The 27,844-nt window shown below is 47.9% G+C and overlaps 1 protein-coding gene across 1 annotated transcript in view; it reads left to right on the top strand.

Annotated features, from left to right (window-relative positions):
- Positions 1-27,844, top strand: part of CEBPZ (CCAAT enhancer binding protein zeta) — a 348,861-nt gene that overhangs the window by 152,646 nt on the left and 168,371 nt on the right. The window contains exon 7 of the mRNA XM_033935900.1: positions 27,516-27,618. Coding sequence (XP_033791791.1) covers positions 27,516-27,618 — 103 coding nt within the window. The remainder of the gene's footprint in view (positions 1-27,515; positions 27,619-27,844) is intronic.

Here is a 27,844-nt window from a genome sequence, read left to right as displayed (position 1 = left end):
CTCGAGCAGAACGACTGGTTATGCTCTCTGGATCTCAAGGAGGCCTACACTCACATTCCCATTCATCCGGCCTCCCGCAAGTTCCTCAGATTTCGGGTGGGACATCTACATCTGCAGTATCGAGTGCTTCCATTCGGCCTGTCCTCGTCTCCCAGAGTCTTCACGAAGTGTCTGGTGGTGATGGCCGCTGCACTCCGGAACAGGGGTCTTCAGGTATTTCCATACCTCGACGACTGGCTCATCAAGGCCCCGTCAGCTCCGAAGGTCATTTCGGCGACCTTGACCACGATCTGCTTCCTGCAGAGCCTAGGCTTCGAGATCAATTTTTCCAAATCTCAACTGCAGCCTACCCAGTCCCTTCCCTTCATCGGGGCGGTACTGGACACCATTCAGCTTTGAGCATTCCTTCCTCCTCAGCGCATGGATGCTCTTCTTCGTCTCTGCCAGTGTCTTCTCGCCAGTCCATCTCAGCGAGACACATGATGGTCCTCCTGGGCCACATGGCCTCTACAGTTCATGTGACACCCTTTGCCAGGCTCCATCTCAGAATTCCTCAGTGGACCCTAGCTTCTCAATGGACTCAAGTGTCAGACCCGTTGACTCGACACATCATAGTCACTCCTGCTCTTCGGCAGTCTCTACTTTGGTGGATGACCTCTTCGAATCTATCCAGAGGTTTGCTGTTTCACACTTCCCCTCATCAGAAGGTTCTCACAACCGATTCCTTGACCTATGCCTGGGGGGCTCATCTGGATGGGCTTCGCACTCAAGGATTCTGGACCAGTGCGGACCGCCTCCATCAGATCAATCTTCTGGAGCTCAGAGCCATCTTCTATGCTCTTCAGGCTTTTCAACATCTGCTTCACGACATGGTGGTCCTCATCCGTACAGACAACCGGGTCGCCATGTATTATGTGAACAAGCAGGGGGGCACGGGATCGGCCTCCCTCTGCCAGGAAGCTCTCAGAGTCTGGGATTGGGCAGTTCGCCACAATGCCTTCCTCAAAGCTGTCTACATTCAGGGGAAGGACAATGTCTTGGCAGACAACTTGAGTCGTCTCCTCCAGCCTCACGAATGGACTCTCCATTCCAACCCCCTTCATCAGGTCTTTGCACAATGGGGGACGCCTCAAATAGACCTCTTTGCGGCTCCCCACAACTTCAAGCTGCCTCAGTTTTGCTCCAGGATCTACACTCCTCATCACCTCGAGGCATATGCCTTTCTGCTGGATTGGGGGAATCGATTTCTGTATGCGTTTCCTCCATTTCCTCTCATTCAGAAGACTCTGGTCAAGTTGAAATCAGACCAGGCCACCATGATTCTGATAGCTCCACGGTGGCCCAGGCAACCTTGGTTCTCCCTTCTACTTCAACTCAGCAGCAGGGACCCGGTCCTTCTCCCAGTGTTTCCTTCTCTGCTTACTCAACATCAAGGATCACTGCTTCATCCCAACCTACAGTCTCTCCACCTGACAGCTTGGTTCCTCTCAACGTAACCCCTCACCAGTTTTCTCAAGCGGTGAGGGATGTCTTAGAGGCTTCCAGGAAGCCTGCTACTCGACAATGCTACTCCCAAAAATGGACTAGATTCTCTTCCTGGTGTATTTCCAATTCCAAAGAGCCTCAGCGTGCTTCCCTATCTTCTGTGTTGGACTATCTTCTACACCTGTCTCAGTCTGGTCTCAAGTCGACATCTATACGAGTCCACCTGAGTGCTATTGCGGCTTTCCATCAGCCTCTAGAAGGGAAACCTCTCTCTTCTCATCCTGTGGTTTCCAGATTTATGAAAGGACTTTTTCATGTCAATCCTCCTCTCAAACCGCCTCCAGTGGTTTGGGATCTAAATGTTGTCCTTTCTCAGCTTATGAAACCCCCTTTTGAGCCTCTGAGCAAGGCTCCACTAAAGTTTCTCACTTGGAAAGTGGTTTTTCTGGTGGCCCTCACATCTGCTCGCAGGGTCAGTGAGCTTCAGGCCTTGGTGGCGGACCCACCTTTCACAGTATTTCATCATGACAAGGTGGTCCTCCGCACTCACCCGAAATTCCTGCCTAAAGTGGTCTCTGAATTTCACCTCAACCAATCCATTGTGCTTCCAGTGTTCTTTCCAAAGCCTCATTCTCATCCTGGAGAATCGGCTCTTCACACTCTGGACTGTAAACGTGCTTTGGCTTTCTACTTGGATCGCACCAAACCACACAGAACTGCTTCTCAACTTTTCGTCTCCTTTGATCCAAACAAGTTGGGACGACCTGTATCGAAGCGCACCATCTCCAACTGGATTGGCGGCTTGTATCTCTTTCTGCTATGCCCAGGCTGGATTACCCCTTCCCTGTAAGGTCACAGCCCATAAGGTCAGAGCAATGGCAGCCTCTGTAGCCTTCCTCAGATCGACACCGATTGAGGAGATTTGTAAGGCTGCCACTTGGTCCTCGGTTCATACATTCACCTCTCATTATTGTCTGGATACTTTCTCCAGACGGGATGGACAGTTTGGCCAAACAGTGTTACAAAATTTATTCTCCTAAGTTGCCAACTCTCCCACCATCCCATTGAGGTTAGCTTGGAGGTCACCCACTAGTGAGAATACCTGCCTGCTTGTCCTGGGATAAAGCAATGTTACTTACCGTAAGAGTTGTTATCCAGGGACAGCAGGCAGCTATTCTCACGTCCCACCCACCTCCCCTGGGTTGGCTTCTCTGCTAGCTACCTGAACTGAGAGACACGCCCGGAGCATCGGGCGGGAAGGCACTGGCGCATGCGCGGTGCGGGCATCTCGAAACTTCTGAGTTTCTTCAAGCAAGACATGCTTGCAAGATGTCCGTATCGGGGCTCTGTCGGATGACATCACCCACTAGTGAGAATAGCTGCCTGCTGTCCCTGGATAACAACTGTTACGGTAAGTAACATTGCTTTGTTGTCTGCCCCCCAGCACACCCCTCCCCCAAAGCAGCCCCCTTTCCCTCTCCCCCTCCACTTCCCTGAGCATTTGAGAATGTTTACCAGCATGGGACACCTCGCAGCACCCGCACGACACCCTCCAGCTGTTCCTTTTGAAACTGCCACTGCCGCTCAAATGCCTGCACGCGCCGACAGCCATCGCAAGCCACCGTGCGTGCCGGCAGCCTTCGCAAGCTGTCGTGTACTCCTCAAGCTGCCATGCGCAGTAAATAGAATACGGCCACAAAAAGTCACAGCACGCTGTCAGGGATCACAAAAACCTAAGTGCGCATGCTCGTTTAGGGTTTTATTATAGAGGATGGATACTAAATTTAAAATATGAACTTCATCTCAAATTTGTAGAAGCTTGAGAAGTTGTTTTCCTTATACTTTGACTTTTTGGTTGATTTTTTAAAAAAAGTTTAAGTTGTTTGGATGTAGTTTCTTGCACTAATTTTCTTTTACTTTATTTTATTCTTTGCATATTCTCATTTCCATCTTTCTTCAGCTTCTTTCAACATGTTAATTCCTGTTTGTTTTCTCTACCCTTTTATCCAACCTCTCTTCAGTTTTTCCTTCAACTTCTGTTCCTTCCTATTTCTCTATTTTCACTTCCTTTCTCAAATCTCTTTGCTTTTTTTCCATCTTACACTTTTACCTCAGGCTTTTCTTTTCTTTAAGGAAGAAGTTCAATATAGGATTAACCTTTAGCCATCTGTGCCTAGACTAAACACATATAGTCATTCGCTCGTGGGACTTCGGCACGCCGACATTGCAGCGCAGACAAATCGACGCAAGACCTCAGCGCGCCACCTAAAAAGTTTCTTTTAAAGAGCTCCAACATAGGGTGTGAGTGGGGAACCCCCCAAGTTTACTTCATACTCTTCGCGCTGCCGGTGGGGGGGTGGGTTGGGAGTTTGGAACCCTCCATTATAGAATAAACGTAACTTTTTCTGAATTTTTAAGGAAAAAGTTAAGTTTTCTCTATAATGTGGAGGGTTGCACCCCCCACACACCCACTCCAACGGCAGCATGAAGAGTATGAAGTAAAGTGGGGGGCTTCTCCCCCCACACACCCCGTCGGAGCTCTTTAAAAGTAAGTTTTTGGTGGCGTGCTGGGGTCTTGCGGCAAATTGTCGGTGTGCCGAAGTCTCGCGCGCTTTTGTCCCGTCACCATAACTCAGGACTAGGCCAACTGCATCAGCAGGCTTTACTCCTGCCCAGGGCAGATCCTAAGCCTAAAACCGCCCGCATAGCAGTAGTGATTCTGCTTGGTGCCAACATGGCACCAGGTAACAGATTTTCAGGGCCTCAGATTATTTCCACCCATATATTTGCACCAATTTTCTATTCACGTTTTTTTTGGGTTTTTTTAAACCCTCGTGAATATGATGAAATGATGAACTCTTGGGAGCACTTTCGGTAGCACTTGAAGTTTTTTTCTTGTAGCCATTCTGTGAATATGGTGAGAGACATGACCTGTTCCTGAAGGAGAGGCAAATACTGAAGGAAGTGCTGGAAAAAGCAAATTTCTCACTGCACGCTGAAGGAAGTGCTGGAAAAAAGCAAATTTCTCTTTGCACGCTAAAGCAAATGCTGGGAAAAAAGCGATAAACTTTTTATCAGCACTCTGGGATGATGTCATTTGGGAGCAGAGCCATCAAGGCAAAAACTGTGAATAATTGAAGTCACGAGTAATAAACCTGTGAATACAGAGGGAACAGTGTATTTTTTTAAGGTTTCTTTCTATATATGGGAAAATCTCTGGAGCCAGATTAAGGCACAGGTGAACTAGGTACATGTCTTAGGCCTAGACATTTAGGGGGGACCTATTAGATGTGCTAAGGATTCAGAAACCTTCAATATCTGAATTTTTTAAGGATTCTACAAATTTGTAAATAACCAGGCTTGAAGACAGAATGATGTCTAAAATATCTGGATTTTTTTCACAGGTTAGTTCGCTGTAGCTCCCCAATTCTATCCCCCCCCCCCCTTCTTCTGATGCAGAGACTGTGGTAGGATCTAGCCAGTGGAGATGCTTCTAGTCACAGGAAAGAGGGGCTGAGCTGCAGGGGCTGGAGAGTGTGGAGGCTGAGCCCTATATAGAGTTCTGAAGAGAGCTGTGGATCTAGTGCAGACATGGGCAACTCCGGTCCTCGAGGGCCAGAATCGGGTTTTCAGGATTTCCCTAATAAATATGCATTGAAAGCAGTGCATGCAAATAGATCTCATGCATATTCATTGGGGAAATCCTGAAAACCCAATAGGATTCCGGCCCTTGAGGACTGGAGTTGCCTATGTCTAATCTAGTGAATATCTGGGGGGAGTGGGATTGTTGAAAGAGAGTATAAATTTAAAAAGAATGAGGGAAAGTGTGAAGGGTTTGCTTCAGATTGAGAGAAAGAATTGGCAACAAATGCAGGAACTTTATATGATGATGTGGAGGTGGGAGCACTGCCTGATTGAGTGCATGCACTTGTGTATGTATTTCTGTGTCATATAATTAGAGCCATTATCCCAGGACAAGCAGGCATGATATTCTCACATGTGGGTGATGTCATCTACGGAGCCCCGATGCGGACAGCTTTTCAAGCAAACTTGATTGAAGATTTAAGTTTGCTCTGCTGCTCCACGCATGCGTGCCTTCCTGCTTCACTAGAGGGCGCATCCCCTCCTCGTGGTCTCCAGTTCGTTTTTTTTCCGCGGAGCCTAGAATTCGTGTATTTTTAGGCTCTGCCCCAACTACCTTCTTGCACCGCGATTTTTACTTATTTTATCGATTAAAGTCGCTGTGCGCGTTGTCTGTTTAGTTTTTTCCTGCTCGTCGCGAAGTTAACTTTGTTTTGACCGACCCGGAGGCTTCCGGGTTGTCGCGGCCGCGTGGCTACGTGGGCCGCAGCCGGTTTCGTTTTCTATGTCCCGGCCTTTGACCGGTTTCAAAAAGTGCACCCGGTGCGAGCGGCTTCTCTCCATCACAGACCCGCATCGCCGGTGCAGCCTCTGCCTGGGGGCCGACCATCCAACCGATTCTTGCCCCCAGTACGCTACTTTCCAGAACCGGGCCCTCCGTCGAAGGAAAGCCCGCATGGCGGATCTTTTCACCGCCGACCAGCCCTCTACCTCGGCCTCGAGGTCGGCCTCGGCCTCAGCCCCGGCCTTGACCTCGGCACCGCCTTGAGACTCGACCCCAAAGTCCTCGGGTACGCAGAAGTCCTCGGCTCCGGGTAAGTCCCCTCTTTCTTCCTCAGGTTCCGCGCCGGCGAAGAAGCCAGCCTCGGGGACACCGGCGGCGCTTGGTGGAAGTTCCATGCCTTCGGCCCCGGCGAAGTCCTCCAAGTCCTCGGGACGTGCCTCCACCACCCGGGAATACTCAAAATCGAGGTCGCCCTCGGTGGAGTGCACCGCTGCTTTGGACATGCCCTCGATGCTGTCCGTGCCCATTTTCCAGGACATGCTCCGATCGATGATCTCGTCTGAGCTGTCCGCCGCACTGGCCCACCTACAACCGGCCCCGACCTCGACCTCGCGTGTGCCGGACCAGCCTGAGCCTCGCGTCGAGCCCCCTCGGAGCAAGGTGCGCCAGCCTCGCCGCTTCTTATCCTCCTCAGATTCCTCGCCGAGGCGCTCGAGACGCTCTCCCCCCACGGACCGCCGCGGGGCGAAGCGTCGCTCTAAACTTATCGAACCCTCGAACCGCCAGACTTCTAAGAAGGCCTGGAGTTCCCCTACTCTACGGGGCCGCTCCCCGACGCCTCGTGCGGGACCGCTGAAGGTGGCGGAGTTATCACTCTTCAACCCTCGGATTCTTCTGACTCCCTCTCGGTCCGGGGCTCCGACCCGAGGTTCCAGGCTTTCGCCGAGGGAGTCCGGGTCCAGGTCTCCGACTCGACATCGGTCGGTACCTCGTTCCTCGGCGGCGTCCCCGAGGGGCTCCTCGAGACGACACAGGTCCTCAACCCCGGAACACTTTCGCAGTGTCTCCCCGGTCTCGGAACGCGGGTCGGAGCATGAACCTCGATATTCGAGGGAAGCCTCCCCGTCCTTTTCTGCCCGATGGAGGTCTCGTTCACCGTCCCCACACGGGGCTCCTGGAACGTCCCGCCCCTCCTTCACTCGCTTTGTCCAGGACATGGGCCACGCTCTGGACTTAGACCTTCAGTCCGACTCAAGGTATTCTAAGGAGTACCTGGCGGAGCTGGATATGCTGTCGCCGCCCAGAGAGCCCCTTCGCCTACCGCTCAACCCGGTACTCCGGCAGGCTTTCATCAGGAATCTGGAGACTCCCTATATGGTGATGGCTGTCCCCTCCAAAATGGACTCCAAATACCGTACAGTGCCCTGCCCGGGGTTTGAGCACCCACAGCTCTCTCACCAATCGCTGTTGGTGGAATATTCCTTAAAAAAGGCTCACCCCTCCCGAGTCTCAGCTGCGGTCCCCCCAGGTCAGGAGGGTCGGACTCTTGACAATTTCGGCAGGAGACTGTACTAGAACTCTATGATGGCCTCTAGGGTGCAAAATTACACCTTCACTTTTACGTCCTACCTGAAACACCTCATTGGACTGTTGGGAGCCTTTGCGACTGACTTACCGGCCTCCCGTCAAGGAGCGTTTGGCCTACTTCTGGAGGATTTCTCCAACCTACGCCTCCATTTATTCCATGCGGCCTATGATGGCTTCGAACTTTCCTCCAGGGTGGCGGCCTTTGCTATCGCCATGCGTCACCTGGCTTGGTTGCGCCTGGTCGACATGGACCCCAATTTACAGGACCGGTTGGCTAACTTCCCCTGTGTGGGCAAAGAACTTTTTGATGATACCATCGAAGCGGCTAAGAAACGCCTCTCTGAGCACGAGTACTTGTTTGCGTACCTTGTCCGGCCTAAGCCTAAACCGCCCGCATCCAAGCCATTCAGGGCCCCTCCGCGCCGCTACCCGCAAAAATCTACTCCTGCTTTCTTGCGGCCTCCGCCCCGGTGTCCGCAAGCTCACCATCGGGCTCTGCCCAAGTCCCAGCTGCCTGTGGCAGCTAAACCATCCCCGTCCTTTTGACGGGATACGCGGATGGGGGCTGGCCCCCTCCGCCACAGTCCTAAGCCTTCTTCCCATCGGGGGTCGCCTCAGAGCCTTTTACCCTCGCTGGGAGCAAATCATGTCAGACGCATGGGTCCTTGGCGTGATCTCATCAGGATACTCTCTCAACTTTCGGGAGATACCTCCAGACAGCCCTCCAAGTGTGTGCCCTCCCAATCGGGCTCAGTTTCCCCTCCTTCTCTCAGAAGCTCGAGACCTCCTTCGCCTGCGAGCAGTGGAGGTGGTCCCCCCCCCGACCAACGGGGGCACGGGTTTTACTCCCGTTACTTCCTGGTACCGAAGAAAACTGGAGACCTGCGCCCGATTCTGGACTTGAGACGACTAAACAAATTTCTAGTGCGGGAAAAGTTTCGGATGCTTTCCCTTCCGATTCTTTACCCTCTGCTCGACGAGGGTTACTGGCTCTGCTCCCTCGATCTGAAGGAGGCCTACACGCATGTCCCAATACACCCCGCTTTTCAGGTGGGAGACCTTCATTTACAATACCGAGTTCTCCCCTTTGGCCTGGCCTCGTCCCCACGGGTCTTCACGAAGTGTCTCGTGGTGGTCGCAGCGGCCTTGCGCTCCCAGGGCCTTCAAGTATTCCCCTACCTGGACGACTGGTTGATCAAAGCTCCTTCCAGGCAGGGGGTTACCTCAGCGACCCAACAGACTATTATCTTCCTTCAGGGTCTGGGGTTCGAGATAAACTTCCCAAAATCCCAGCTGTGCCCCTCTCAGTCCTTACAGTTCATCGGGGCCGTGCTGAACACGGTTCGCCTTCGTTCCTTCCTTCCCCATCCACGTCTGGAGGCGTTGGTAAGTCTGAGTCGACGGATTTCGCTGCTGACCTCGGTCTCAGCACGGCACATGATGACGCTTCTGGGCCACATGGCCTCTACCGTACATGTCATACCCTTTGCCCGCCTCCATCTGCCTGTCCCTCAATGGACGCTGGCCTCTCAATGGCATCAGGACCGGGACCCAATCAGCCGTCCCGTGGAAGTGACACCTTCCTTGCAACGATCGCTCCGCTGGTGGGCCGACTCTTCGAATCTTTCCAACGGTTTGCTCTTTCTCACCCCCCCACACCGCAAGGTCCTCACCACGGACTCGTCAGAGTACGGTTGGGGGGCCCATCTGGATGGTCTACGCACTCAAGGGATGTGGTCAGCAGAGGATCGTCGCTGTCACATCAACGTGCTGGAACTCCGGGCCATCTATCTCGCCGCTGTGGCCTTTCGACATCTGCTTCACGACCAAGTGGTTCTTGTCCGTACCGACAACCAAGTGGTGATGTACTATGTAAACAAACAAGGTGGGACGGGGTCCTGGTCCCTCTGTCAGGAAGCCCTATGTCTCTGGAAGTGGGCGGTCTCCAACAACATCTTCCTTCGGGCGGTGTGCATACAAGGGGAGCGGAATTGTCTGGCGGACAGACTCAGCCGCCTCCTCCAGCCGCATGAGTGGTCCCTGCACTCTCAAGTCTTGCGACAGGTGTTCGACAGGTGGGGGACTCCTCAGATAGATCTGTTCGCTTCCCCCCTCAACCACAAACTGCCTCAATTCTGTTCCCGGATGTACTCCCTGGACCGTCTCGGGGCCGACGCCTTCCTCCTAGATTGGTAGGGAAGGTTTCTTTACGAGTTTCCGCCTTTTCCTCTGATTCTGCGGACGCTGGTCCATCTCAAATCAGTGAGGGCCACTCTGATCCTGATTGCTCCTCGGTGGCCGCGCCAGCCTTGGTTCTCCCTTCTACTTCAACTCAGTGTCAGTGATTCTCTGCTTCTGCCTGTGTTTCCCTCTCTACTATGTCATGGTCAAGGTTCGCTGTTACATCCCAATGTTCAGTCTCTTCATCTGACTGCCTGGTTTCTTTCCCCCTGACTTCTCTCCCTGTGTCTCAGTCAGTCAGGGAGATACTGGAGGCCTCTCGGAAGGTCTCGACTAGACTCTGCTATTCTCAGAAGTGGACTAGATTCTCAACCTGGTGCTCGTCTCATCGTCAGGATCTTGTGTCAGTACCTGTGTCTTCGATTCTGGAGTATTTGCTTCATCTATCTCACTCTGGGCTGAAGACCAATTCCATTTGAGTACACCTTAGTGCGATCGCCGCCTTCCATCAGCCACTGGATGGAAAGTCTCTTTCCCTTCATCCTTTGGTTCATCCTCTCCTCAAACCTCCCCCGGTGGTTTGGGATCGTAATGTAGCGCTCCACACTCTCGACTGCAAGAGGGCGCTGGCCTTTTATCTCCAACGCACTCAGTCTCACCGGACAGTCCCTCAATTGCTTCTATCCTTTGACCCCAATCGATTGGGGCACCCTGTTTCCAAGCGCACCTTGTCAAACTGGTTGGCTGCTTGTATTTCTTTTTGCTACGTTCAGGCTGGTCTCGCGCTGCACGGTCGAATTACGGGACATAAAGTCCGAGCGATGGCAGCTTCGATAGCTTTCCTCAGGTCCACACCCATTGAGGAAATCTGCAAGGCTGCCACGTGGTCTTCGGTTCATACTTTCACCTCCCACTACTGTCTGGACAAACTGTCCAGAAGTGATGGCCGTTTCGGCCAATCGGTTTTACGTAATCTGTTTTCTTAAATTGCCAACTTCCCTCCGTCCCTTTTTAGTTAGCTTGGAGGTCACCCACATGTGAGAATATCATGCCTGCTTGTCCTGGGATAAAGCACAGTTACTTACCGTAACAGGTGTTATCCAGGGACAGCAGGCATATATTCTCACAACTCGCCCGCCTCCCCGAGGTTGGCTTCTTTGCTGGTTATGTGAACTGGAGACCACGAGGAGGGGATGCGCCATCTAGTGGAGCAGGAAGGCACGCATGCGTGGAGCAGCAGAACAAACTTAAATCTTCAATCAAGTTTGCTTGAAAAGCTGTCCGCATCGCGGCTCCGTAGATGACGTCACCCACATGTGAGAATATATGCCTGCTGTCCCTGGATAACACCTGTTACGGTAAGTAACTGTGCTGTATAGAACAAAAGAAAGGGAACAGAAACCCCATGTAAAATCAAAAAAGAGAAGAACTAGTGCGGAGTGGGATAGACCACGTCAACCTTGAGATAGACAATCTTTATTTTGCATTAATAAACTTAAAACCATAATACATATAAAACCACAAGAAAAAGTCCAATATATAAAATGTCCTATGTCGTCGGATTTTAGTGGAGAAACTGTTCGAGATGTACTCTTCAGTCAGACCTTCAACCTCGTTCGCGACCTCGGTCCCATCTTCCAACGAGAGTCCTCCAACTTCCACGACTCCGACTTCAAGCCTCATCAGACCTTACTCGTTTGGGACGTCTCTGACCTTGAGTAAACCTGCTGTCTCTTCCCCTGAGCTTCCCTCAGGTCAGATACCTAAGCAGAAGGTTCCGGTAGTGGTCCTCAAGCATCCTAGACTTCTAAGTCGAAGCACATCTCCACTGCCACTTTGGAGCCTATAACCGCAGCAAGTGGTCCGGTTTCAGAAGCGGATCCATCTTTGCCGGCTTCCCTCCAGACCATGTTAGAGCAGCAGTTTGTCCAGTTACTGACCAAATTTGGGCCGACGCTGTCTTTTGTAATCCAGCCTGGGCAATCGGCAGTCTCCCGCGAGGTCGAGCCTCTCCTTATGCCTCGAGCTGAACCTTTACACTCTATGCAAGGAGCAGAGTCTTTGCGAGTGTCTGGTCTGGCATCTATGCACTCTGTGCAAGGAGCAGAGTCTTTGCAAGTGTCCGGTCTGGCTTCTATGCAAGGAGTAGATTCTTTGCGAGTGCCTTGACAGGAATCCTCACACTCTATACAAGGAACAGAGTCTTTGAGAGTGCTTCGATATTCCTCCATCAAACCTCCTGAGTTTCAATCTATGGGCAGCTAAAGTCTAGCCAGCATGGCTTCTGCAAGGGCAGGTCATGCCTCACGAACTTATTATACTTCTTTGAGGGGGTAACCAGCCAGGTGGATAAAGGGGAATCCATAGATATCATTTACCTTGACTTCCAAAAAGCCTTCGACAAGGTGCCACACGAAAGACTACTAAGGAAGCTATGGAACCATGGGGTGCAAGGGGAGGTCCACCGATGGATCAAAACCTGGCTGGCGGACAGGAAACAGAGAGTTGGAGTAAAGGGACATTACTCAGACTGGCAATGGGTCACGAGCGGAGTTCCACAGGGGTCGGTGCTGGGACTGCTCCTATTCAATATATTCATTAACGACCTGGAAGCAGGAACAAAATGTGAGGTTATTAAATTTGCGGATGACACCAAACTATATCGCAAGGTCAATAACATGGAGGACTGCGAAGATCTCCAAAAAGATCTGACAACACTGGAAAAATGGGCCAAAAAGTGGCAAATGAGTTTCAACATAGGGAAATGCAAGGTCATGCATATAGGGAAAAAAACCCAATGTTCACTTACAAAATGGGGGGATCAGCGCTAGGGGTGAGCGACCTTGAAAGAGACCTGGGAGTGATGGTAGACACAACATTGAAGGCGTCGGCGCAGTGTGCCACGGCCTCAAGGAAAGCAAACAGAATGTTGGGTATCATTAAGAAGGGTATCACGACCAGGACAAAGGAAGTCATCCTGCCACTGTATCGTGCTATGGTGCGCCCGCACCTGGAGTACTGTGTTCAGTTCTGGTCGCCGTACCTCAAGAAGGACATGGAGGTACTTGAGAGGGTCCAGAGAAGAGCAACTAAGCTAATAAAGGGCATGGAGGACCTCTCATATACTGACAGACTGAAAAAGCTAGGGCTTTTCTCCCTGGAAAAGCGGAGACTTAGAGGAGACATGATAGAAACCTTCAAGATCATGAAGGGCATAGAAAAAATAGACAGGGACAGATTTTTCAAATTAAGGGGATCAATAAGTACAAGAGGGCACTCAGAGAAATTGAAAGGGGAGAGGTTTAGAACAAACGCCAGGAAGTTCTTTTTCACACAGAGGGTAGTGGATACATGGAACGCGCTACCAGAGGATGTGATAAACAGGAGCACGCTACAGGGGTTCAAAGAAGCTTTGGATAGGTACTTGGAAGACAAAGGGATTGAGGGGTACAGATAAGAGTAAAGGTAGATTATAGGGATGGGATTAGAGGTAAGTTACAAAATTAATCAGGGACCACTGTTCAGGCACTAGGCCTGATGGGCCGCCGCGGGAGCGGACCGCTGAGCAAGATGGACCTCTGGTCTGACTCAGCGGGGGCAACTTCTTATGTTCTATCCATTCACCAGTAGCATTGCCTACTTCCAAGTCTAGGGCGAAGTCTCCTCGATCCTCGAGATCTGCTTCCACACACCACTCTCGTCGTCGTTCGAGGCCTTAACCCAGGCATCCATCCAGGCATAGGTCTTCTTCCAAAGAGCAACCTTCTTCATCTAGGCCTCATTCAAGACCTTTCAGCTCTTCCAGACCACCAACTCCTCGATCGAGGTCTCCACTTCCAGACCTCGAGGACTCAGCTGCTTCCATTGCCTTGTCCAAGTCTCTATATTCCTTTGATGGTCATTTCTCCAGAGAGGCTTTGCCTCCAACCCAGGCCGCCTCTGGGTCATCGAGTCCCTCTCGAGGCAAGGCCTTGGCGGTCAGCTGTGTTTTTCTGCTTTTCTTCACCAGATGGCTGATGACCTGGAACTTCAATTAGATGCTGGTTCTAAGTACTCTAAGGAGTATCTCGAGGTCATGCATCTCCCTCAACCTCCTGCAGAGTCACTTAAGCTTCCTCTTCACAAGCTTTTGTCTCAGACTTTCACATGCTGTCTGGATTCCAGGATTTGAGAATTCGTAATTATCTCACCAATCCCTTCTTGTGGAGTCTTCCTTAAAGAGATCCCATCCTTTCAGAGTCTATGCTACTGTTCCTCCTGGAAGGGAGGGGAAAACTATGGACAAGTTTGGACATCGTCTTTATTAAAATGCTATGATGTCCTCCAAAGTTCTTAATTATAATTTTAACTTCGTTACTTATCTCAAGTTCCTCATTGAACTATTTCTAAAGTTCCTCAATTTCCTGGATACACAGAAGCACTTCAAATTCTAAGAAGTTACTGCTAATCTGTCACAACTCAGATTGCATTTTCTTCAGTCCTCTTATGATGCCTTTGAGTTGTCAGCCAGGGCCACTGCTTTCTCTGTAGCAATGCGCCACTTGGCCTGGCTTTGTACCATTGACATGGACCCTAATCTTCAGGACGCCTGGCTAACATACCTTGTGCAGGCAATGACCTCTTTGATGAATCCATAGAGGCAGCCACCAAGAAATTGTCTGAACATGAAAAATCTTTTGCTTTCATTCTCAGACCAAAGCCTAAGCCAGCTCCTGTGAAACCTTCACACCCTCCTCCAATTTTCCAGAGGTGTTATACTCCAAGGGAGCTACTTACAGTCGAGTGCCTCCCAAGAAACAGAAGCAACAGAAACCTCAGCCTTCTGCTGCACCTAAAGCTGCGCAGCATTTTTGACTGTTTAAAACAGAGCATAACCTCTCGTCCCCCATAGGAGGTCATCTCCATCATTTTTATCACCGATAGGAGACAATTACATCTGACCTCTGGGCGCTGTCAATCATCAGGGAAGGATACTCTATTCATTTCTCTAAGGTTCCTCCAGAGCTTCCTCCAAGAGAGTATCCTTCCAGTCCATCCCAGACTGCCCTTCTTCTTTAGGAAGTTCAAGCACTGCTTCGTCTCAGTGCTATCCGAACCAGTTCCTTTGGATCAGCAGAACAGGGGGTTTTACTCCCGTTACTTCCTAGTTCCGAAGAAGACGGGTGATCTGCGACCCATTCTGGATCTCAGGATTCACAACAAATTTTAAGTCAAAGAAAAATTTTGCATGATGTCCCTGGCGTCCCTTTACCCCCTTCTGGATCAGAACGACTGGATCTCTGGATCTCAAGGAGGCTTATACTCATATTCCCATTCATCCGGCCTCCCGTCAATATCTCACATTTTGGGAGGGGAATCTGCATTACCAATACCAATACAGAGTGCTACCCTTTGGCCTGGCTTCATCTCCCAGAGTGTTCACCAAGTGCCTGGTGGTGGTGGTAGCAGCAGCAGCTCTAAGGAACCATGGTCTTCAGATGTTCCCCTATCTAGACAACTGGCTCATGAACGATTCCATATCTCAGGGGGTTATTGTAATAATAATAATTTTATTTCTTATATACCGCTATACCATAAGTTCGAAGCGGTTTACAAAGAGGGTCGTGCCAGGAGAGGTGCAGTGTTTACAGCAGGAGACATATGTTTACAACGGACTACGTGGTTCCTACAAAACTTGGGATTCAAAATCAACTTCCCCAAATACCAACTTCAGCCCTCTCAGAATCTACAGTTCATCGGAGCTGTTCTGGACACTATCCAATTAAGAGCATTCCTTGCGAATCAACGTCTGCAAGCTCTTTTTCAACTCTATCATGCAGTGTCTTCCCGCTCTTCAATCTCAGCGAGACAAATGATGGTACTCTAAGGTCACAAGGCCTCCACAGAACCCGTGACTCCTTTTGCCAGATTTCACCTCAGCATTCCTCAGTGGACCCTGGCATCTCAGTGGACGCAGGCATATTACAGTCATTCCTTTCTTGAGACAGTCTCTCCACTGGTGGATGCTCTCTTCCAATATCTCCAGAGGCTTGCTGTTTCAAACGCCCCCTCATCAAAAGGTCCTCTCAACAGATTCCTCGATCTACGCTTGGGGGGCTCATTTCAATGGTCTCTGTACTCAAGGCCACTGGACCAGTACGTATTGTCAGTGTCACATCAAACTGTTGGAACTCAGAGCGATCTTCAGTGCTCTCAAAGCTTTTCAACATCTTCTTCACAGCCAGGTAGTCCTCATTTGAACAGACAACCAAGTCGCCATGTACTATGTCAACAAATGTGGGGACGGGATCTACTTCCCTTTGTCAAGAAGCTCTGAAGGTTTGGGAGTGGGCAATCCTCCACAACACCTTCCTGAAAGCTGTCTACATCCAAGGTGCGAAAAACTGTTTGGCAGACAAATTGAGTCATCTTCTGTAACCTATTGAAGGGAATCCCTTCTCTGCTCATCCAGTGGTTTCCAGATTCATGAAAGGGCTTTTCAATGTCAAACCTCCCCTCAAACTGCCTCCAGTGGTTTGGGATCTCAATGTTGTTCTTGCTCAATTGATGAAGTCTCCAATGTCTACGGCTCATCTGAAGTATCATACTTGGAAAGTGGTGTTTCTCATTGCCCTCACATCTGCTCTAAGAATCAGTGAGCTGCAAGCGTTAGTTGCTGATCCACCTTTCACTGTGTTCCAACATGAGAAGGTGGTCCTACGTACTCATCCTAAATTCTTACCTAAAGTGGTTAGAATCAGCTCTTCATACTCTGGATTGTAAACGTGCTTTGGCCTTCTACTTGGAACGCACCAAACCACACAGAACTGCTTCTCAACTTTTTGTCTCCTTCGATCTAAACAAGTTGGGACATCAATCTCTAAGCGTACCATCTCCAACTGGATGGCTGCTTGTATCTCTTTCTGCTATGCTCAGGCAGGATTACAACTACTGAGTCGAGTCACAGCCCACAAAGTCAGAGCAAGGCAGCTTCAGTGGCTTTCCTCAGATCCACACATATTGAGGAAATTTCCAAAGCTGCTACCTGGTCCTCAGTTCATACTTTCACTTCTCACTATTGTCTGGATGTTTTCTCCAGACGGGATGGCCATTTTGGCCAGAGAGTATTACAAAATTTATTCTCCTAAGTTGCCAACACTTCCACCATCCCATTCTGGTTAGCTTGGAGGTCACCCATATGTGAGAATAGGCTGCCTGCTTGTCCTGGGATAAAGCACAGTTACTTTCCGTAACAGTTGTTATCCAGGGACAGCAGGCAGCTATTATCACAACCCACCCACCTCCCCTCTGCTAGCTATCTGAACTGAGGTGACTCGCCCTGCGCTGGGCGGGAAGGCACTCACGCATGCATGGTGTGACTGACTCGAAACTTCTACGTTTCTACAAGCAAGTCTGCTTGCGAGGCTATCTGCATCAGGGCTCCGTGGATGGCGTCACCTATATGTGAGAATAGCTGCTTACTGTCCCTGGATAACAACTGTTACGGTAAGTAAGTATGCTTTAGGTTCTTAACTTATTTGCATGGTCGGATTGGGGAATGAGCAATTGTGTAAAAAATCATGCGGTGAGCCATTTTCTGCATCAAGTCGGCAAATGTGATTATCGTTAAAACAGGATTAGTGACTATTGCTGGCGTTAATGCATCTGGGCCATTGTGACAGGGAAAAGGAGCAATACCCTAAGGTGGGCAAGTTGTCACCATTATCCAGCCCTGTGACAATAAAGAAAAACAGCAGTAATGACCCTAGCACAATGCACAAGGCTTTGGAGGGTAGAAATAGCTGAGTCACAGGTTTATTTGCCCTTAAATGAACACTTAAGAACATAAGTAGTGCCTCTGCTGGGTCAGATCAGAGGTCCATCATGCCCAGCAGTCTGCTCACGCGGCGGCCCATACAGGTCCAGGACCTGTATATTAATCCTCTATCTATACCCTTTTATCCCCTTTTCCTTCAGGAAATCATCTAATCCCTTCTTGAACCTCAATACCGTACTCTGTCCTATCACACCCTCTGGAAGCGCATTCCAAGTGTTCACCACTCTTTGGGTGAAGAAGAACTTCCTAGCATTGGTTCTGAATCTGTCCCCTCTTAATTTTTCCGAATGCCCTCTCGTTCTTGTAGTTTTCAAAAATTTGAAGAATCTGTCCCTCTCCACTTTCTCTATGCTCTTCATGATCTTGTAAGTCTCTATCACGTCCCTTCTAAGCCTCCGCTTTTCCATGGAAAAGTTTCTCTAATCTTTCAGCATATGAAAGGTTTTCCATACCTTTTATCAATCGCGTCGCTCTTTTCTGAACCCTCTCGAGTGTCGCCATATCCTTCTTAAGGTACTGCGACCAATATTGGACGCAGTACTCCAGATGCTAGCCAGTATCTACAGTTAGGTTTCACACCCACTGCTGCTAGCACAGCACAGAGAGGGGGTGGGGTGAACAAAACAGAACAGGCAATAAGGAAGTCAATGTGGCAATCTCATGGACAGCTGGTGAGATCCTCTGCTGCACCAGGTACTGCAGCTAAACTGCCTGTTGTTCTGCCTCTAGGGAGGTGTGCCTCCAGTTCCAGGTGGAATCCCAAGCACAGCATACCTCCAGGGGTAGATAGCCTATGTTCCAGGTCCTTTAGCCCTTCAGTTGTAGCAAGGAAGGGAACATATTCTAGACTGGCAGAGAATCTACCCAGGCAAGCTCAGGTAGATATGTCTTACCAAAATCTAAGCCATTCACTTAGTAGCTTAGAGGAAGAAATGCCATCTGAACCTGAAGGGAGTTTAGCTGAGCCAGAAATGTGGTGAATAGAATGTGATGGGATGTCTGTAGTTTCTCAATTAATTGAACAAATGATTTGGGAAGCAGGGAACTAAATAGAAGATGCGATGGGGAGGGGCCTGAGGCCCTGAGTGACCCGGACGTCTAAGGTACCGGGAAGGGATATTCCCACTTTAGACGATGCCGCAGCAGCTGGGAGGATGGTGTCCACGTCCCTCCAGCTCATCTGTTGAAGTAAGGTGGAGGGGGGCGGTGTAGACGGGGGAAGGGGTCATGTCTCCTGCCGTGGGGGGGTGGGTGGGAAGAGGGGCGATCGGGTCACGGCAGGGTTTACTGCAGCAGGAGCTACTGCTCGGGTTACAACTTCTATCTCTTTGCAGACAGAAAATGTTACCTAGACATAGGGAGTAGTTCCATGTATAAGCTGTCTTCAGCTTGAATCCCTCATAAAGGAAGTAAAAGAACTGAGAGATTGAGAAGCATCCGTGAGAATGAGATGTACATTGATGAAATGGTTCATGAGGTGTCAAATATTTCCAGCAGTGGAGAAGAAGAAGCTGTGCTGAGGGAAGACAGCTGGACTTAGATTACAGAACACTGAAAGATTGGTACTGTGACTACCCTGCCCTTGAACTGAAGAGCCGGTATGCTGTCCTGGAAGTTGAGGAGATGAGAGCAACCCAAAGAGAAGAAGGACCAGAGCTTGAAATCCCAAAAAGTACTGGATCTGTAACCACTAGGAGGCATAAGGTAGTGGTAGTTTGCGATTCCCTTCTGAAGGGTAGAGAAATGTCTATCTGCAGACCAGAGATGATATCACGAGAGGTATGCTGTCTACATGGTGGCAAAATCCAAGATGTTACGGAGAGCTTGCCGAGATTTATCAAGCCTGATGACTACTATCCGATGCTGCTCATCCACATTGGCACTAAAGATACTGCCAGGTACCCCTGCGAACATGTCAAAAGTGACTTTGTGGCTCTGGGAGAGAAGATGAAGCAATCAGGTGCGCAGGTGGTACTATCGTCCATCCTCACTGTCAAGGGTAAAGGCCAGGGCAGAGAAGCTCGTATCGTGGAGATGAATGGTGGCTACATGGATGGTGTCATTGAGAGTGTTTTGGCTTCCTAACCATGGGATGATCTTCCAAGGTCTGCTGAGCAGGATCTATCAAAGAAGAGAAGAAGTGTCTTTGCTAGCAGGTTGGCTAATCTACTAAAGAGGGATTTAAACTAGAAGTGATGGGCAGGATGATCAAAGCTCCCGGGTGAGTATAAGCCCTCAGGTAAGTAAATCATTTAATACCTCTACACGGATGGGAAAAGGGACAATGTCTGGAAAGCAGTATATACTAATGCTCGAAGTATGGGAAACTAGATTCTGGATCTAGAAGCTGTGATGGAAGAAGAGGAGTTGGATATAGTGGCAATCACAGAGACATGGTTCACAGAGAACCATGATTGGGATGTAGTTATACCAGGCTATAATCTGTTCAGGAAAGACAGGGTAGGAAGAAAAGGAGGATTAGCGTTATAAGTTAAAAAACATATTAAAGCCACACAATTGTAAGATCTGCAGGACAAGGAAGAGGCACTGTGGATCAATTTGGAAAGAGGGAATGGTGGATATATTTACATTTGTTTGATATACAGGCCTCCTTCACAGACGGAAGAAGTAGATATAGATTTAATAGTAGACATTCAGAATATATCTAAAAAAGGGGAAGTCTTGTTAATAGGTGATTTTAACATGCTGGATGTTGATGGGAGTATCTCTATTTCAGGGTCTTCTAGAAGTAGGGAATTCTGGATTCTATACAAGGAGAACTGTTCTAGCAGTTGGTAATGGAACACATATGGGATGGGGGTCATACTGGACTTAGTGCTTACAAACGGGGAAAGTGTTTCTGATGTTACAGTGGGTGATCTTCTGACATCCAGTGATCACTGCATGGTACAGTTTAATATTAAGATGGATATAGAGAGGTCTCATTCAAAAGCAAAGGTTTTAGACTTTAAAAAAACTAACTTTGTTCGGATGGGGATTTACATTGGAGAATGACACGGTGATTGTTACTCGCGGCTAGCCGCGAGTAGCCGCGGGTAACCTGCCGAAACGGGGAAAAAAAAATAGCAGTTGCTGCGGGGACGGGGACAAGGCCCGTGGAGCAGTGAATGGTCTTGTCTCCACAGTGAGGCATCAAGGATTGCGCGGTCCCCGCAGCCCCCACCTGCCCGATCGTAGCATTTAGCCAGCTCCCTCCCTCCACCTCACCTTATATTCTGAGTTTGCCGGCTTTCTTTTCCTCGAGCCGCACGCGTTCAAAAAACTGTGCATGCGCGGCTGCACAAGTCGATCAATCGTCTGCTCTGACGCAACCGTAAACATGAAGTTGCAGGAGAGGAGAAGATTGATTGACTTGCGCAGCCACGCGTGCGTGTCTTTTTGAATGCGTGGGGTTCGGGAAAAAGAAAGCCGGCAAACTCAGAATATAAGGTGAGGTGGAGGGAGGGAGCTGGCTAAACGCTGCGATCGGGTGGGTGGGGGCTGCTGGACTGCGCGATCGCGTGTGTTCCCGGCTCAAACTAGGAAGGAGGGAGTGAAAGGAAAAAAAAATTCTGGGCCAAGGGGATGAAAAAGGAAAGAAAGAAACCCAGAGCAGGAAAGAAAGGGTTAGACAGGTTGGTGAGCCAGATGCTGGAAGCAGAGGAGGGGGGGGGGGGGGAAGAAAGAGGGAAAGAAGCTAGATGGGGTTGAAAAGAAGAGACACACTGGTATGGAAGAGGAAGATATCTGGACACAGGAAGGTAACATGGGGCATAGGGACAGAGACATAAAGGGGACATGCCATGGGGATGGTATATGGACAAGGGGGGGCAGTGCCAGATACATAGCGGAGATATTAGAAATGAGGAAAATAGGAACACAGAAGTGAGATGGTTTATGGGGATGGGACAGGGGCCGAGCTCGCAAGCTCCAGCGGCTTGCACAAATTACATTGTAACGTGCCACGAAAATAAGAGGGAGGGAGGTAGATAGATAGGCCATGCGAGAGGAGCTGAAGGGTGGTAGAAAGGAACAGATGGTAAAGGAGGGAGGGAAGGATGGTGGTGGAAAGGAATAGAACAGACATTGAAAGAGGGTAGAGAGGAACAGACCCTGAAGGGAAATGTGGAAGACAGAGTGGGGAGAAGACGCTGGAAGGGAAGAAAACAGATGCCAGATTATGGGGGAGCGGAGGGAAAAAGATGGGTGCTAGACCAATTGGGGGGAGGTGAAGGGAGAGGCACAGTAACATCAAATGGAAGACGCAGAGAGAAGACACACAGTGGATGAAAGGAATTGAATGAGAAGATGTGGAAAGCAGAAACCAGACAACAAAGGTAGAAAAAAAATTCTATTTATTTATTTATTTTTTGCTTTAGGATAAAGTAGTATATGATAAAAATTTATAAACAAAGCCCTGCCAGCTGAACATCTCTTTCTCTAGTTCAGCAGAAAGGAATAAGCTAAATATTACAGTACTAAGGCTTATATGGATGCTGCAGGGACGGTGACGGGGCAGTAAATGGGATGGCAGTGGCGGTGACGGGGCGGTGAAAGGGATGGCGGTGACGGTGACGGGGCGGTGCAGAGGATGGTGGGACGGGGCGGTGACGGGGACATAATTTTTCCCCGTGTCATTCTCTAATTTACATCAAGGAGTTATTGTCTGGATGGGAACATCTGGAAGGAGTGGAAATGCGGTGAGCAAAACTGAAAGGAGCGATTGTAATGGTGACAAACCTTTTTGTGAGGCAAGTAAGTAAAATCAAGAGGAAAAGAAGGCCACTTTAGTTCTCAAAAGTAGTAGCTGAGAAGGTTAGGAATAAGAGGTTAGCTTTCATAAACTACAAAAGATTGCTGAAAGAGGAAGACAGGCAAAAATATCTGGAAAAGTTAAGAGAGGCTGGTCGTGTAGTCAGGAAAGCAAAGATGCAAATGTAAGAAAAATTAGCTGGCACGGTTAAAAGGGGAGACAAGACCTTTTCTAGATATATTAGTGATAGGAATAAGTGCAAAAATAGCATTGTGAGACTCAAAGGTGGAGAGGAGGAATATGTAGAAGCTGATAAAGAAAAGGCTGAATTGTTTAACAGATATTTTTGTTCTCTGTTCACGGCTGAAGTGCTGGGAGCAAGACCGCAGAAGACAAATGTGAATAGGGAGGAGTAATAGACCCTGATCGATTTTCAGAAGGTTTTGTTCGTGAGGAGCTAGCTATAATAAAGGTAGACAAAGCAATGGGGCCAGATGGTGTACATCCTAGGGTTGAAAGAACTTCGGGGAGTTCTGGTAGCTCCGCTGACTGACCTTTTCAGTGAGTCTCTAGAGTCAGGAGTGGTACTGGAGGACTGGTGAAGGGTGGATGAGGTCCCTCTCTACAAAAGTATAAGTAAGGAAGAAGTAGGGAATCATAGGCCGGTAGATCTGACTTCTGTGGTAAGCAAATTAATGGAAACGCTTTTAAAACAGAGAATGGTCAAGTTTCTGGAATCCTGCGGATTACAGGACCAGAGGCAACATGGATTCACTAGAGGTAGGTGTTGTCAGCCAAATCTGATCAATTTCTTTGACTGGGTGACCAGAGATTTGGATAGAGGATGTGCACTAGATGTGGTATATTTAGATTTTAGCAAAGCCTTTGACAGTGTTCAACATAGACATCTAATAAATAAACTGAGTGCCCTCAAGATGGGTCCCAAAGTGACGGGTTGAGTCAAGAACTGGTTGAGTGGAAGGCAACAAAGGGGAGTGATCAATGGGGATTGCTCTGAGGAAAGGGATGTTACCAGTGGTGTGCCTTAAGGTTTTGTTCTTGGACCTGTTCTTTTTAACATTTTTATAAATGATATTGCTGAAGGGTTGTCAGGTAAGATTTGCCTCTTTGCGGATGATACAAAAATCTGCAATGGAGTAGACACACCAGATGGCGTGAATGACATGAAGAAAGACCTGATGAAGCTTGAAGAATGGTCTGAAATTTGGCAGCTAAAATTTAATGCTAAGAAATGCAAGGTCATGCATTTGGGCTGCAAAAACCTGAGGGAACGGTACAGATTAGGGAGTGAAGAGCTTATGTGCATGACAGATGAGAGGGACTTGGGTGTGATTGTATGTGATGATCTTAAGGTGGCCAAACAGGTTGAAAAGATAACGACGAAAGCTAGAAGGATGCTAGGTTGCATAGGGAGAGGTATATTTAGTAGGAAAAAGAAGGTATTGATGCCCCTGTTTAAGACTTTGGTAAGCCCTCATTTAGAATATTGTGTACAATTCTGGAGGCCGCACCTTCAAAAAGATATAAAAAGGATGGAGTTTGTCCCCATATGATGAAGATCACATACCGTTTTAGTAGCCTTCCTCTGGACCGACTTAAAGATGTCAATCTGTATACTTTGGAGGAAAGGCAGGAGAGGGGAGATATGATAGACGTTTAATTACCTATGTAATGTAAATGCGCATGAGTCGAGTCTCTTTAATTTGAAAGGAAACTCTACAATGAGAGGGCATAGGATGAAGTTAAGAGGTGATAGGCTCCGGAATAATCTAAGGAAATAGTTTTTTATAGAAAGGGTATGCATGGATCAGTCTCCCTAAATTACTTGAAAACTGCTACCAATGACCTAAATGCATTGATGATGAGAAACCTCCTCAAACTAAACAAATCAAAGACAAGAATATTATGTTTCAGAGACTATAGCTCTCTACCTAACACAGTAGAGAAACTAAAAATAGAGAATTCATCCAGGGTACTAGGAGTTACACTAGACTTGAACTTAACTTCCAACACACATATCGTCTCATTAGTGAAAAATTCTTTAAGATGAGACAACTGAGGACAATAAGAACAGTCCTAACCAGTCAGGCCAGTTTCAGGACAGTAGCACAATCCATCCTAATACCAAGCCTGGACTATTGTAACTCATTAAATGGTGGCATTACAGAAAAAGATTGCAAGAGACTACAACTACTACAAAACATTGCTGCCAGAAAGAATCAGTGCGAGAGAGCAAGTCCACTATTAGAACAACTGTACTGGCTGCTGATGAAAAAGTGAATTAAATTCAAGATAGCTTCCATAGTTCATACAGCAATCTATGGAGAAAACTCGGATGGGCTAACCTCCAATATTAAAGTTCCACACTCCTTCAATTCATAAGCATCACAACACTTCAAACTATCCTTCCCATCATCTCAGCAAGTTTGACGGAAAATGTTTGAGGCTACCTTTGAATGCCAAGGACTTGTGCTGCCCGATATGCCAATGTGAATCGATTCACCAGTTCACTTCGGTGAATCAAATTGATTCGTTTTTCCTACAAATCAGACTCATTGATTCAATGACTAACCCTCCCCTTGGTGAGGCCTTAAATGCCTCCAGGGCCTCCTAAAGCTAAATCAGCAGCAGTGGCGGTGATGACTGGCGGACAAATGCAGCACTCTGAGCAGGCTTCTCATGGCCAGCCCCGCTGGGGCCTCCCTCTGTCACGTTACTTATGATGTTACTGATGACACGACAGAGGGAAACCCTGGTGTACAGGATGCAAATAGCTTGTTTAGAGCACTGTTCTGCCCACCAATCATTGCCGCTGCTGCTGTTTTAGGAGGCCTAACAGTGTGCAAAATCGCAAATCTGTACGTTAGGTGTGCAAAATTGCAAATCTTTGAATATGCAAAAATTAATTAAGTAATCTGTTAAATTATTTTATGTGCTTTTTCAATACTTTCTTTATATATATTGTCAGCTGCCAAGGCCACTCATCTTATATTGTGGATTCTTACGGGCCTGTTTCACCTCGATTTTTCAGAGAATCAATCCAAAAGGCAAAGACTGGAACTATCCCAGTTTGCCTCTATCATTGCAGTCAAATGCGGAGGAGAAAATCCACTTGCATATATTTAAGAACTTTTTTATAAATATTAAAATACTCTTCTCAGAGAATTTGAAAATGCTATCTCCTGCATGATTGTGCACAGAGGTGGTGTCTGAGATCCTTTCTCCAGAATCCTTGGGGCTGATTCATCAATAATAAAACCCTTACCGCACATGCGCAGTTGACATGTCGTGATCCTTGCTTCCGTGATCCGTAGTTTCGTGGCAGAGACATGGTAAAATACTACAGTGTGCACAAGTGCAGCCTGTGGCAGTTTGCAGCGCATGCAGCGCTTTCCACAACTTCCTCCAGGCTGCCAGGACGCCTCTTCTTCCATCTCCGACACGCTGATTTCCTGCCGCTCCTGGAACGCCTCTTCTAACTCCCAAACCAGCAGCGACAGCAGCCATGGTCTCCTCAAACAGCTGCACATTTACTAGGCCGGCCCACTTTGTTATTGTGAGTCGAGCCAGCCTAGCTAAAGGCCCGAGGTTGCACGGCCTAGCAGATGCTGGACAGAGGGACCAGGTAAGGAAAAAAATTTACTACAAGGCTACTGCTGGACAGGGTGGAAGTAAAAGGAAGGGAGAAGGGCTGCTGCTGGACAGGGGGGAGGTAAAAAGAAGGGAGAAGGGCTGCTGCTGGACACGGGGACCAGGGAAGGGGTGCTGCTTGACAGGGGGGAGATAAAAGGAAGGTAGAAGGGCTACTGCAGTACAGGGGGAACAGGCAAGAGGTGGTGGTGGACAGCTGAGGAGAGAGACAGACAGACAGATAGACAGCAGCCAAGGAGAGAGAGAGAGAAAGACAGACAAAAATCGGCCAAGGAGAGAGAAAGAAAGACAGACAGACATCTATTCTAGCACCCGTTAATGTAACGGGCTTAAAGACTAGTTAATAAATATTTTTATCATCACTACTGTTTATTATATTCCCTCTGAAAGACAATAAGATCCACTTTTGGTTATGTTTATATCTTGGATTGTGGTATCTTAAACATTTTGGGTTTTTGTTGTGTATTACAAAACAAATCTGCCAGGATATTTGAAAAAAACTGCTGATTGTGCAGGAAAATCAAATCGAAAAATTGATTCAGTAGGCTGCATTGAATCGAAGATTTTTTTCCCTGAATCGGACTGCACTACCAAGGACCTCTTATCTGGAACAATCTGCCAAGATACCTAAGACAACCCACCACATACCTTGACTTCTGGAAAAAAAATTAAAACATATCTATTCTCCCTATAGCCATTCTCCCATTCTCACCTCTTCCCCCAAACAACCTCTTATGTACTTATGTAACTTCAAGAACTTTGTCCTAACTGTTATTGTAAACCACATAGATTCCTTGTAGAGAATTGCAGTATATAAGACACTATGTATTTTATTATATTTCACAAAAGTTTTGTCACGTTTCAAGGTTTTTTAAATCGTGATACAAAATTCTGGGTTGTATCAGAGGCAGTGAAAGGAGAAAATGACTTGTATAACTTCTTTAGTTCTTAACTCACTGCTGCAAAGCTGCCAAGTTACCCAGAATCAGGAGCTATGTATCTTTTAAGTTGAGGATGTGAGCAATTGTTCATACATTCTAGGAGTGTAACTCACAAATTTTACATGGCTTATTGCAAAAATACTTGGAAATCTGGAAAATTGTTGGTTTTTAGAACCTGTTGCTCACTGAGAAAAAATTTGCATATACCTGGCCAATCCAGTGGTTTAATTTACAACCCAACTCAATGTGCTATTTTTAGTTCCTGATAATACCAAGTGAAATTAGTGCTTTACATTCTATAATGTACCAGGATAGGATTGCAGAAATCCAGGACTAGTTAAGAATCTTCTTCCTGGAACTGGGTAATTTTGGCAGATCTCCACTAACCATGCTAACTAACAGCTAACCATAGTCTTCTTCATTTGAGTTATGTGTTTGCAGGGTCCTCCTTCTCACCCACAAAGTATTACTGCCTCTGTGTCTACAGTTAGGCTCTGCACTTTCCCTGGATAAGTAAAATATTGGGAAGAAGGGGAAATCCAAGTAGGGGGGCCCATAAATATGTTTGTCTAGGGCCCAATATTGTGTTAATCTGGCTCTGCCTGGGAGCAAAAAAGCAGTTTCTGAAGTGCAGCAAATCTTTTCTGTTTAAATTATGAGCAGATGTGAATTCAGGTTTGATGTGAGATTTATAATTTTGTGTTTGTGTTGAAGGGAAATTCTATTCAGTATTCAGGAGACCCTCTGCTGGATTTTACTTTAATGAGGTTCTTGGATCGTTTTGTCTATCGAAATCCTAAACAACATAAAACCAAAGGTAAATCCAATACAATCGGGTGCTTTTCATTTCTAACCATATTGCTATATTGCACTTCTTGGTGCTTTGGTTGATGTAACTCTGCGCTGTGACTGAACATATGTTGTCAAGAGACTGGAGGAGCCATTTATTTTCCACTAATACTTTTAGGGTGTGGTAGATGTCAGCAACGGAACAAGTGCAAGAGTACCTCTGCTTCCTTAAATGCTAGTTATATTCTTTATAT

This window comes from Geotrypetes seraphini, chromosome 3 (assembly GCF_902459505.1).
Source record: "Geotrypetes seraphini chromosome 3, aGeoSer1.1, whole genome shotgun sequence".
Lineage (NCBI taxonomy): Eukaryota > Metazoa > Chordata > Amphibia > Gymnophiona > Dermophiidae > Geotrypetes > Geotrypetes seraphini.
The sequence above is the reverse complement of the archived record's forward strand: the minus strand, read 5'-3'. Positions and strand labels throughout refer to the sequence as shown.